Raw genomic sequence first — 11,908 nt, 5'->3', positions numbered from 1 at the left:
CCTAAGCATGATACATGATCACTCCTCTTTGTATATAATCTTTCAAAATGCTTTCATTCTGCATGACAACACTTGTGGGGGATTTACAAGTTTTCAAGATGACAGTGTCCTCTCAACATCTTTTATTAAGTTAAACATAGTTTAACAAAGAATGGAAGCAGAAACAAAACCCTCTATATATGAAAATAAATCCAAAAGAAAAGTATTATTTTTCATTGGCAGTTTGTTCTTTTTGCTTTCAGGTAACTGAGGCTGCAATTCCATGAGCAGCTAAACTAGTCTAGTAGTTCATTGCTGTCAAAGTAAAAAAGTTTTGAGATCCTTCAACTCTCTGCAATTCTGCACTGTGTTTCACTACTGTTTCTCTCTCCTTCACCAATACACAGCTTTAGCACTCATGGACCCTTTTGTAATCAAAGTTCACAAGACTGTGAACATGTTGCTAATTGAGAAAAAACACATCCACCTTTTTTCCCTGAGTTAGTGAGATAAATTTACTCACAGAGAGCTCTGATAAGCATCAGTGCCAGTGCCAAGTACGCCTTAGAAACAGACAGCAGAAGAGGTGAAGGAAGGTTGGACCTTCCCCTTCTGATGGCCATAAGCTATTAAAACCTCTCAACTTCTACAATTACATCTCACCTCTATAAACTACAAGACATTAGTATAATAATGGGGTCATTCTGTAGGGTAAATGAGCTCCCTCCAACTATTTCTAAATTGTTTTGGGATTTGAACTTTGGGAAGTGTTACCTAAGTTTACTTAATACTACGTAGGGAATAACATACAGTGCTTATTCATGTGGTTTAATGGCAAGACAATGCCACAAAAATGAAGAATACTGAGAGACATTACTTGAGAGCTCTGCAACTGAAAACGTGTCTCCCTTCCAACTATATCAGTTGAAATAAAAAAAAATATATTTTCTCTCACTTAAAACTTACCTCTCAAACAAGAAAAAAAGTTTCACTTCCAGGAAAAGAACCCAAAATTTAAAACCCAGCTATTTGATGAAGAAAACCCCAAAACAAAACTCAACACCAAGAACAACAAAAAACCCCCCAAAACAAACCAACAAACCAAACCAAACAACAAAATAGATTTTTCTTGTTGCTTCATATAGGCACCAGCTTAATCATAGCAGCTCAGAATTTTATATAAACTAATATACAACATGCTGATAAACCCAAATGAAGAACGAGAGATGCTGATAAAAAATGCAGTTCTGTGGCATGTTCAAATTATTTGTAATCCCTATTACCAAAACCAACCTTCAATAGTCTACACAAGGAAAAAGTGTATGCACAATTCAAATTCATGGTGTTAAGGGCAGAACAGCTTCTTTTACCACTGCATCTAGTTTCTATCACCAAGAGGTAAATTTGATGCTATAGCTTATACTAGCCCCTGAAAAAAACAAGCTATGTAGGAAATAGAAGATGAAGAGAAATTAAAATGGTAAAAGTCACATCCTTACAACACAGCTACTCTGGAAAAAAACATGGACCCCAAAACGTGAAAATCATGTTCATTTTGACATTTTGCTTAAGAAGTTTGTGGGTTTGAATTTGTTTTTCAGTTCTTTCACATTTTAAAAATTCTTTTGAAGAATAGAAGTTTTTTTTTTACCCTGCATAATGAATTTGCAATTAAACCCAATCCCTAAAAAAATAATTTTTCAAACATTCTCATGACTTTCTGTACAATACATGCATTTGAAATGCATTTCAAACACATCCTTAATAATTCAGAAATACTTTCTCAGTTTTATCAACTTTCTTAGTCAAAGGTTTAATTGCTTTCTGACCTTTTTTAATTCAGTAATGTATATTTAAAAATGGAAGTCCTTTTCAGACCTGGACTATGAGCTTTTATTATTCGTAGCTTGGTATGAGATTGTGCAAAAGAATATATTATTACATTTTGAAATAAAATTGTAATATACATAGGCTAAAAAAGAACTGCAGGATCCCACATAAGCAGTCAAAGGGCTTATAAATATTTGAACACATTCTTTTTTTCTAAAATGATAACTTTCTACTATTACCAAACTCTAAATTAACAACAATTTATGTTCCAAACTTCTATGCTTGACAGACATCAGAAACACATTTTCAAACCGTACCATTATTATTCATTCCCTGTTAGTGGACAAAAACAAATGCTTCAGATTTTGAAAGACTCTTGAACATTTGTTGAATAATTCAACCACAGAAGTTTTTTATTTCTAAATCTCAAAATCTATTGCTTTATCAAAAAATATGAGTATTATATATTTGCAGCAATTTTAAGGCATTAATATCTACACAGTTCTATTTAATTACATTGGGTGTATGCCATTTAACAAAGACTTCACTGACTGCTAGTAGACCCCCTGAATGGGGATGAAAAGTCTTGAATTCATTTTGTATTGATACTTTCACTTTAATTGTAATCAAACCAGAAATTTGTGTAGTGAGTCACAAAGATGGTGGGTTTATTTTCACAGACATAATTTATACCAAGTCTATATTCACGTTTTGAAAATGACAACTTTTCTCCAGTTTTGAAAACAAAGATCAGGAACAACAAGGACAAAGAACAAGGACAGAAGACAGTCATGTCTTCTTCTGTTAGAAATAAATCTAATTACAGCCTCTAACACCAGATAATTTTAGTTTGGTGTTATCAGAGCTCTTTTAATTCTTTTTTTTTTTTTTTTTGGTATTCTTTTAAACCAGGTTCAGTTTGCTGTTCTTGTACATAATGATTTAAATGTTGGCAACATATTTTATCTGTTTTCTTCTATTGAGTTGAAACAGGTTTATTTGAACTTGCAATAATAGTAATCTTACCAACCAGAATGCCAATATTACAGGAGTATTCAAAGAGATTCCTTTCTAAATTTAAAGACTTCATCTGAGAATTCAGATAGAAGACACATCTTGCTAAAATGATCTTGTAGTGGATCTAATTTGCTTTGGTCCCTCTTTTGAGAAAAGGTACGAAGGTAAAGACAATGGTTTATCTGCACAGTTTAATCTTGTCTGTGCTTAGGATTAATTTGGAGTAAGAATGTCTCTAAATAAATTTAGTGCATTTTGGAAATAATTAAACTAAACATTAACAACAAAAAAGTACTATTATTTCAGAATTAAAGATTCAACACATGCAGTTATTCAGAAACAGTTCTGAATAGTTTCTGAACTTTCAATTTATATCTTACCTCAGTCTATGTCTATGACCATAGTTATATGTATCCAACCCTTACAGGAAATTAATCATGGGCTTAAAATTAGGGATGTGCAGAACTCTTACAAAATCAAGGATCATTTCTGCAGCTTTTTTTTTGGAACATATTAACAAAATTCATGGCTATTAAAACATTTCATATTCTTCTGTTCCAGCTGAAAATGACTGTATTCTGTCCACAGAATTACCACACAGTGAACAAGAGATCAAAGTGTTTTAAAAACAATAATGTTATATCTGACAATTACAGTTATTTTGTTTTGTTTCAGTAATTATAAAAAACTAAGACAGAGAAAACCAAAACCCAACTGTGTATTTTGCAGTAAAGAAAAAAATCCTGTAGTATTTTCCTTTGTCAGAGCAAATCATGTTTCTGAGACCCACTTTTCCTTTTCTCTCAAGAACCACTTGGTAGACAAACTAACAAGAGTGAAGTGAACGATGCTATAAATTACATCTAAACACAGCAAAAAAACTCTTTCACAATTAAACACTGATATTGTGCAATTATACCAGGATTAAAATATCACTGTTACAATTAATTTCTTCTTTTATTCCTTCCACTAGAATTATGGTTCATGCAAATAAATATAGTTCAGCCAAGATTTTATAGAACATTTTGCCTAGACACAATTCATTATTAAAATATTTTTTCATTTTCATGAATTTAAACAGTATTGAGTAAAATATATTTCTTTAAAAAATACTTATTTAATCAGATTTACAATTAAATATAATGAACTGCTGAAAATAAGCCATTAGATGCATGTTGGATATTTTGACTATTTGCATGTCCTTAAAACAAGGGATAAATGCAGACCTTACTTTATCTGCACCTTTAAATATTAGCTAGTGATGAACAATAATCTCACCCTTTTGTAGCAGTGGGCAGTCTCTAAGACTTTAGAAGCTATCTAATGTAACATTTGAACTAGAAAATTCCTATTTGCCTACTTCATCTGCTTAAACTGCACAATAATAAATGATGGTTGCATGCCAAATTAAACAACATCTTCAAGTAATTCTACTACTTTAGTACTGTTTTCTTGAGTGCCTGCCACAGAACTCAGTCTGGATTGATTTGTGACTAAATCAAATGCCATGGAATAAGGGAAATAAGGTTGGACCCTGCCATGTGCTAATGTAGGGATGGAATAGTCTGCTACTATACTGCCTTCTTGCATACACGCTGAAGTAGTGATAATTTGTTTAGAAGCAAAGAATTAAAAGCCATAGCAAAAGCAACTGTTGCATGAGATCTCAGTCCTATGTTGCACTAGCTACATGTCAATGTTTTACTGTGGTAGGTGGACACTAGGGAGACATTAGGTCTGCAAGACTGCAAATTGTGTTACAAAAAAATACGTGCTGGATCTTTGACTAGAGACACTGCTATTGTGACTGTCTTTGGGTAGTACGTTTTCAACAATTCACACAAGGAAACACTTTAGACATTCAGCTGTAGGTTTGTAGACAGCAAGTTAGCAAGATGTCATAGAATCATAGAATCATAAAATATCTCAAGTTGGAACGGACCATCGCGTCCAACTCTCTACTCCTCACACAACTATCTAAAACCAAATCATATGACTAAGACTGTTGTCCAGACACTCCTTGAACTCTGACAGGCTTGGTGCTTCCCTGAGGAGACTGTTCCAGTGACTGACCACTCTCTCAGTGAAGAACCTTTTCCTAATGTCCCGTCTGAACTTTCCATGACACTGCTTCATTCCATTTCCTCGTGCCCTAAGTCACCTAAGCACTCACTAGCATCATCTAGTGGAACACTAGTCCTTAGGATGGAGGTATATGTGTCAAACAGCAATTAAAATGAGGCAAATCTTTTGTACCTCTCAATCTGATTTTGAGAAATTAGGAAAATTAGGGAAATTATAGTGCCTCAAGATAAAAAATTCTGCAGATTTTTGCAGTTGCTTGGAAACCACCTTTGGGTCTTACCTGGTGGTGAAAGATTAGAGTGCAGACTTATGTTGTAAGCCTGTCAGTTTTAGTCCAGAAAGGGCATTTCTAAGGTTACGGAATCACAGAATCACAGTTGCACTGGAATGATCATGTGTAAAGTCTTGTGGGACAGATTCCTTTTGCTGCAAGAAGTTTTAATTGTTCCTTGTGCTGATTCAACACTGCTATGGACAACAAAATAGTAGCAAAAGTCTCTCTTCTATATTTCAATAAGCAAAAAAGCTACCTTAAAATCTACTTACTAACAAATTATATAGTACCACTTACCGCACTATAGGTCTAATCCTGTTGGCTTCATTAGGAGTAGAATCAACTATAAGATTGCAAAATCCCTCCTTTTTGTATTGAGTTCACATTGCTATACATTTAAAATTGGTATCATGTTCTTGACATGAACAATTTAAAACACTCTACAAATCTGACATATTTTGCTCATGCATATCATGTTCATTTTCTGTAACTATCATTGCTTCCAGCAAAATCTTACTCTAGTCCAATAAATAACACAAAACAATAAAATAATTCATGATAACAAAAATAATTAAATAGTAGGAGCAGGTTGAAGATCAGCATTCATTTTTCAAATTAAATTTAAAAGTCGGCGGTAGTTACTTAGAAGATTGGCAAGTTTTACAAATAACATCACCAAGCCTTTTAGAGAGAAACACAGCCGCATTAGAATGGAGTCATTAGGCAATACATTTATTTTGAAGCCAATTAACCTTTTGTCAGAGAAATGTCGGAGCTGTAATGGTTTCAGCAGTGGAGGTCAGCCTCTAACAGGGGCACGTCTGACAGCGATTATGCTGTCTGACATATGCTGTAGACTGAGAGTACAGCTGTGGAATGAGAATCTGCCTTCGTTTGTATTCTGCTCTGCATTTTCAGGGAGCAGGCAATCTTGACCTATCCATTTAGGTAATTAAAGCTTCTATTTGGAAGTGTCCTGCAGGAAGGTGAAATTTGGGGGAGATAAATGGCTGCTGCCCACTGTATCCAGCCACTTCCATCATTTGATGGACTGCCTGAAACAGGCTGCATTGCCAGGTCCTCATAAAAATAGAGATGAATTGGGCAGGAAACAATTCTCTAAGGCAAAGCAACTCTGTCATCTTCCTTTTTGCAGCATATAATTTAATAGTTAGCCAAGGTAGACAGCTGACTCAGGGGCCTTTCTCTAATGGCTTCCCCACCATCTTCCATTTTCTAAGAAATTATTTCAGTTTGTTTACTTATAAGCCAACTTTGTTTGACAATGAGAGATGTCACTTCAATAAGCTCAGCTGGCTGTTACAGCTGTGCCATGACTTACCTTCCAGTTGATTTTATTTCCTTTAGTATCATGCTCAAGGGCAATTGGGAAGTCTCCTCGCTCATAAAACTTGCGAAATGCTGTGGGCTTTGTTGGTCTTTCTTTAAATGCTCCTGCAAGTGGAGGCCCTCTTACCTTTAAAAAAACCAAAAGACAAAACAAAAAGAAAACAAAAAAACATAGTTCAGTAGTAATATACTTTTAGAAAAAGTCTAATTTATATGGCTCAAAATAGGAACAGATAAGAAAGAAGAATAACATTAATCTCCCAAATTATAGTTTGCTTTCTTCTTTACATGTTATACTTCACTTCTTTGAAAGTACACTTTGACAATGACCTACAGGTTTTGTTAACTGCCTTTTTTTTTTTTTTTATTACTACTTTCAGATTGTCCCATAAAAACTGTAGCTATCTCCATTACCACAGCATTTTTAAGCAAGAATAAAACACATTAGGTAGTAAAAGTTCTTGGAAAACTAAGCATTTCTCCTGGAGAAATATTTTTCTGTGTGTTTCTTTGAAGAAGTCATTTGACTTGGCTTCCATTGAATATAACTGTCCTCACTTTCCATTGTCTTTCTCTGGCCATTACCTAATTTCCTTCACTATATCCCTTCCTCAAATGCTATGGATCTGGATTTCATATGACTTCAAACCCTTCAGTATTGATGGCTGAAGAACTGGAAGAAATAAAAGAAATAAAGGAAAGTCGTCTCTCAGACCTCTCCTCTCTGCCTGTGTGGCCTTGGAGGAAGAAATTTGATTCAGGTCCACTTAGTTCCTTATCTGAATTATTGCTGGTCAGCATATTGCGTAGCCTGAGTCCCTGAATGACAGTCCAGTTCCAAAAAGCTCACACTGGAACCTTTCTCTCAGCCAAACATAGTAGTAACAGCAACTAACAATTGGCACTAAGATAAAAGAATTTCAAGCACTTATAAGAAATCTATTGTTTAAGCTAATTAACAAAGCTAATCTCAAATGCTAAAAGAGACTAAAAGAGCTAAACTAATCTCAAATGTCCTTGACAACTGATTCTTCCCTGAGAAACTCTTGTCTTTTATAGCCATACATCTGGGATAAGAACTTCCTACAATTCTCCGCATATCTCTGTTTTCAAAAATGCCTTTATGACTTGCTACCTTTTATAATGTGGAAAGTGTCATTTTCAAAAAAAGCTGAGAGCTTCAAGGATCATAAATCATACCCGGTATTTTGTATTGTTCTATTTGTCTATGTCTTCAGTGACCCCTACCTTAGCTTCTAGCAGTACAGACATTCAGCTTTCCAGTGAACAGAATGCAAACATGTCACCTCCTTTGCTCTGTTCGTGCTATTCTGTGATTTAACTGTGCTAACTACAGATCTAAATCTGACTTTGCACTTTTTTCCTCTAAAGTATTTTGACATCATTTACCACTGACTGAGGTAGAGGGGTCCACTAGCGATATGCCTACACTGTTCTTTACTACAAAATGCTTAAACTAGGGCTACTAAACTGTCACCTATTGTTGCATATTGCTGTCAGATAGACCATGTCTAGTGAAAATAGATTTGATATGCATAGCTGTAACGTTGCTTAGTAAACACATCTGCAGCAGTTGAGAGTGATACTCTAAGAAAAGCATTTCTAACCAATGTAAATAAATTTACACTTACTGTTCTGCACAGGAACAATTTGTTCTGTGCCACTAGTGTAAGTACTTTCACTTGTCTTTAATTTGTTTTTGCATTTCAGGCAAGTCTATGCGTCACTGCTCATTTGAGGCCACTAGAAAAGCATCTATGTTCTTTTTGTGTATTTTTCACACATAGGACCTTCACACATCCTTTAAAACATTATTTTCTGTAAAATATTAGTAGTCACCAGTCCATTAAATTTTTACTTAAATTATTGATAAAGAATATGTTGTCTCGATTACATGAAATAAAATCTTAATTATTTCCTGCAGACTATCATCATGCAATTCCAAACTGTATCCAACTGAAACCAAACATTTTTTTCTTCCCAACTCATGTTAGCAAATTTGCTATAAACTTTTTCCTACTGCACTTTTACAAATTTTCTAGAAAACATGTTTGTGTTAATTCAACTTCTGCCTATTCTTTATTCAAGAACAAAGAAACTAGAAGGACTAAAAGGACCTTGTTTATCAAATCAATTCCTCTATTTTTTCTCTAATATTCCTCTAATATATATATAAAATCTTTCAAAAATTGATTACAAAACTGTTTATTTTTCCCTTGCCTGCTGAAAGGCTTTTGTGCATTATCCTTACTTCAGCGGTTAGAAACCACGTCTTAAATAGCATGCCTACTCTGAGCTGCTACCTCAAAAAAAGATATGGTAGAATTAGAAAAGGTTCAGAGGAGGATACTGACTGAGGTTATGGAATGGCTTTCACAAGGAAAGAATAAACGGGGAAAATGATGGCTAAGGAGGAATAAAATAAAGATCTACAAAATCATGACTTCATGGAGAGGATGAAGAAGGACAGATTTTCCACCACCTCCTTCAGTAAAAGTACAGGCCATCAAAAAAATCTAGTAAGTGACAAGTTTGGAACAAACAGGAGTAGTTATGTATTCATGCAGCAAGTAGCAGATTTATAGAACTCCTTGCCAAAAGTCAGTGTTGGGCATCCTAAAAGTTTCTGTACATTCAAGCTGTGTCTGGAAAATCTGATGAAAGAGAAATCTATTCAGGTTTACTATATCCACATTATCAGTGATCGGAAATACAGTGAGTATTATCCTTTTTCACATGATACAGTCTGTTGGGTAGATCTCCTAACATTACATTTAGTCTCTCATGGTCACAGCACACTGGCATCTCACAGTTATCCTTTGATTAACTGCCAGAACAACTATCTTTTCCAGTTGATGAGCTCTATGTCAATAACAGAATTTCTTGTCATTAGTTTTAAGTGCATTATCTTGCACTTTGTACTATTATATTCAATTCCATTTCTATTATACCAGTTCTCAAGGGCTTCCACTTCCATCTAGGTGACACCATGACCTTCATCTGTTTTAATAACAAATCCAAACATTATGTCAGCTATAAATTTCATTATACAATCCTAATTTTTTTTGTCAAGGTCACTAATGAAAATATTAAATAAGGTTAGCCCTAAAACCACTTCTTAGAAAGTTCCATTAATAACTTTCATCTATTATATCTCTCATTTCAGCATTACATGTCATTATTGTCTACATTTCAATATGGAGTTTCTTACCTATCTCATACATCTCATAATTCTCATACTGTACAACCAGCAAAGTAGTGTGTATAACTAGAGAATTAACTTGAAAATAGTCTAGAGAGAGAACTGTTACTTTTCCCTCCATCTTAATGATGTTTTTCTTGTCAGTTTGATCTGTAATAAGCATAGAGACCTTTTAGATGCCAGGAAGAACAACTGACACCAAAGCAATGAAACAATCTAGACAGGAAGGAGCCTAAGATCTGCCTAGGACAAAGGAATATCACCAACCAGGAAGAGAGTGGAACTGTCCCTGCACTGAAGAAATGGTACCTTGCATGACTGAAGAGTACTGTTGCTCTGCTTTAAGTTTATTACATAGAGGCAACTTGTTCCTTTTGTTTGCATCTGGTAAAAGTAGATTACAAGCCATTAGCTAGAGTGGCTGCATTGAGCTAATACTGTTTACCTTTTGCAAATAGTTTCCTTTCCTTCTTATCTTTATTACTAGGGAGACCATCACTATCATATTTGGTATTCTGAACACTGTTCTCTTATGCAGACCTCTCTTTGCATCTTTCTGGCCATGTATCTTAACAGTCTGCCTGAAAAAAGTATATATGTATAATTTACTTTTTCACTTTTTATAACTCCTGATCTGTTTTGGTTTATGTATTTATTCCCCTACACTTAGATTTTTAGTAGCACTTTTTGAAACCAGAAATCTTTTTGCTTTTCTATTATTTGCAGACTATCACAATGCATGAATGCTAGTCACAGATTCAGATTAATTGCTATAAAAAAGTACTAAAAGAGCAACAATAAAATTCTGCAACAGAGAGAAGCTGTCTCAAAATCTTTAGGCCAGTCAAGTTCTCCAGAAAACAAAGTCAACTTTACCTCTTCTTTGTAATTCATACAGAAGATATGTTTCTCACAATAGAAAACTGTTGGAACTGTCTTTCCTAGCACCTGAATGACTGACCATTCTTAATACCTCTTTTGGTCATGCAGATTTAGCATTTCTCAATGTACCGCTCATTAGGACCTCCCTAGCTGCAATCTGACAGTTTCTGAAGACACACCTGGACCATAGTTTCAGGGAAAAACGTAGAAATTGGAGGGATAATACCTACTGATCCTGGTGACAGCTAAAATAATCTGATTTACAAAGCTGCTTACATAAACTATGCTTTTCAAAATCTTACAGAAATGTTACGGCTTGAACTTTTAGGGTAAAGCTAAGATGCTTTTACTGGTTTGTGGGCAGCTGGTCACAAAGGGAGTTCCTAGAGGTTGGTATTGGGTTTTATACTGTTCAACATCTCCATAAAGGATGGGGATGACAGAACTGCATGCTTGCTTAACAAGTTTGTGGATCATACCAAACTGGGAGGAGAGGTACTATACACCAGAAGGAATAGCCACCATGCAGAAAGGCCTTCACAAACTAGAAGACAGGGCCAACATGAATTGCATAAATGTAATGTCTTGCACATGAGAGAGAACAATCCTAAGCAGCAGTACAAGCTGGGTGGATGCTGACAAGCTGGGTTGTAGCTTTGCTTTCAGGACCTGAGGATTCTCGTGGACAACACTTAACTTGAGCAAGCAGTGCCTTTGTAGCAATGAGGGCAGAATGAGCCCTGGGTTGCATTGGTAAGGGTATAGTCAGCAGATCAATGGGTTCCACTCTACTTGACATTTGTTAGTACACAGCTGGAATATTGTGTCTAGTTCTGGTCCTCCCAGTTCATGACAAAAACTGAAAAAAAGGGACAGTGTCTAGCAGAGGACCATGAAGATCTTTAGAGTTCTGGAGATCTTGAAATTTCAAGAAACTGGATGAGTTCAGCCCACAGAAAAGAAGGCTCAATAGAGGAACTAATCACAGTTTTCTAATCCCTAAAAGATAGTTACAGAGAAGATGGAGCTATTCTCTTCAGAAGGATGCACAAGACAAGAGGCAACAGGTTCAAACTTCTTCAAGGGACATTGTGTCTGGATATAAGAAAAGAGTTCTTCACCATTAGAAAAATTAAACACTGGAACAGGTTGCCCATAGAAGTGGTGGAATATCCCTGAAAATATTTAAGGTTTGTCTTGGCAGGGACCTGAAAAAACAAATCTAAGATCCAGCTTTCAACAGAAGGCAGGACCAGATGATCTCCAGA

At 35.2% G+C, this 11,908-nt stretch overlaps 1 protein-coding gene across 2 annotated transcripts in view; it reads right to left on the bottom strand.

Annotated features, from left to right (window-relative positions):
• Positions 1 to 11,908, bottom strand: part of PACRG (PARK2 co-regulated) — a 259,060-nt gene that overhangs the window by 184,706 nt on the left and 62,446 nt on the right. The window contains exon 2 of one of the 2 annotated variants that reach the window (XM_009891440.1): positions 6,528 to 6,662. The exons of the other annotated variant lie outside the window; for it this stretch is intronic. Coding sequence (XP_009889742.1) covers positions 6,528 to 6,662 — 135 coding nt within the window. The remainder of the gene's footprint in view (positions 1 to 6,527; positions 6,663 to 11,908) is intronic. 2 annotated transcript variants of the gene reach the window in all.

This window comes from Charadrius vociferus, unplaced genomic scaffold, assembly GCF_000708025.1.
Source record: "Charadrius vociferus isolate BGI_N301 unplaced genomic scaffold, ASM70802v2 scaffold68, whole genome shotgun sequence".
Classification (NCBI taxonomy): Eukaryota; Metazoa; Chordata; class Aves; order Charadriiformes; family Charadriidae; genus Charadrius; species Charadrius vociferus.
This window is presented reverse-complemented; position numbering and strand designations above follow the sequence as displayed.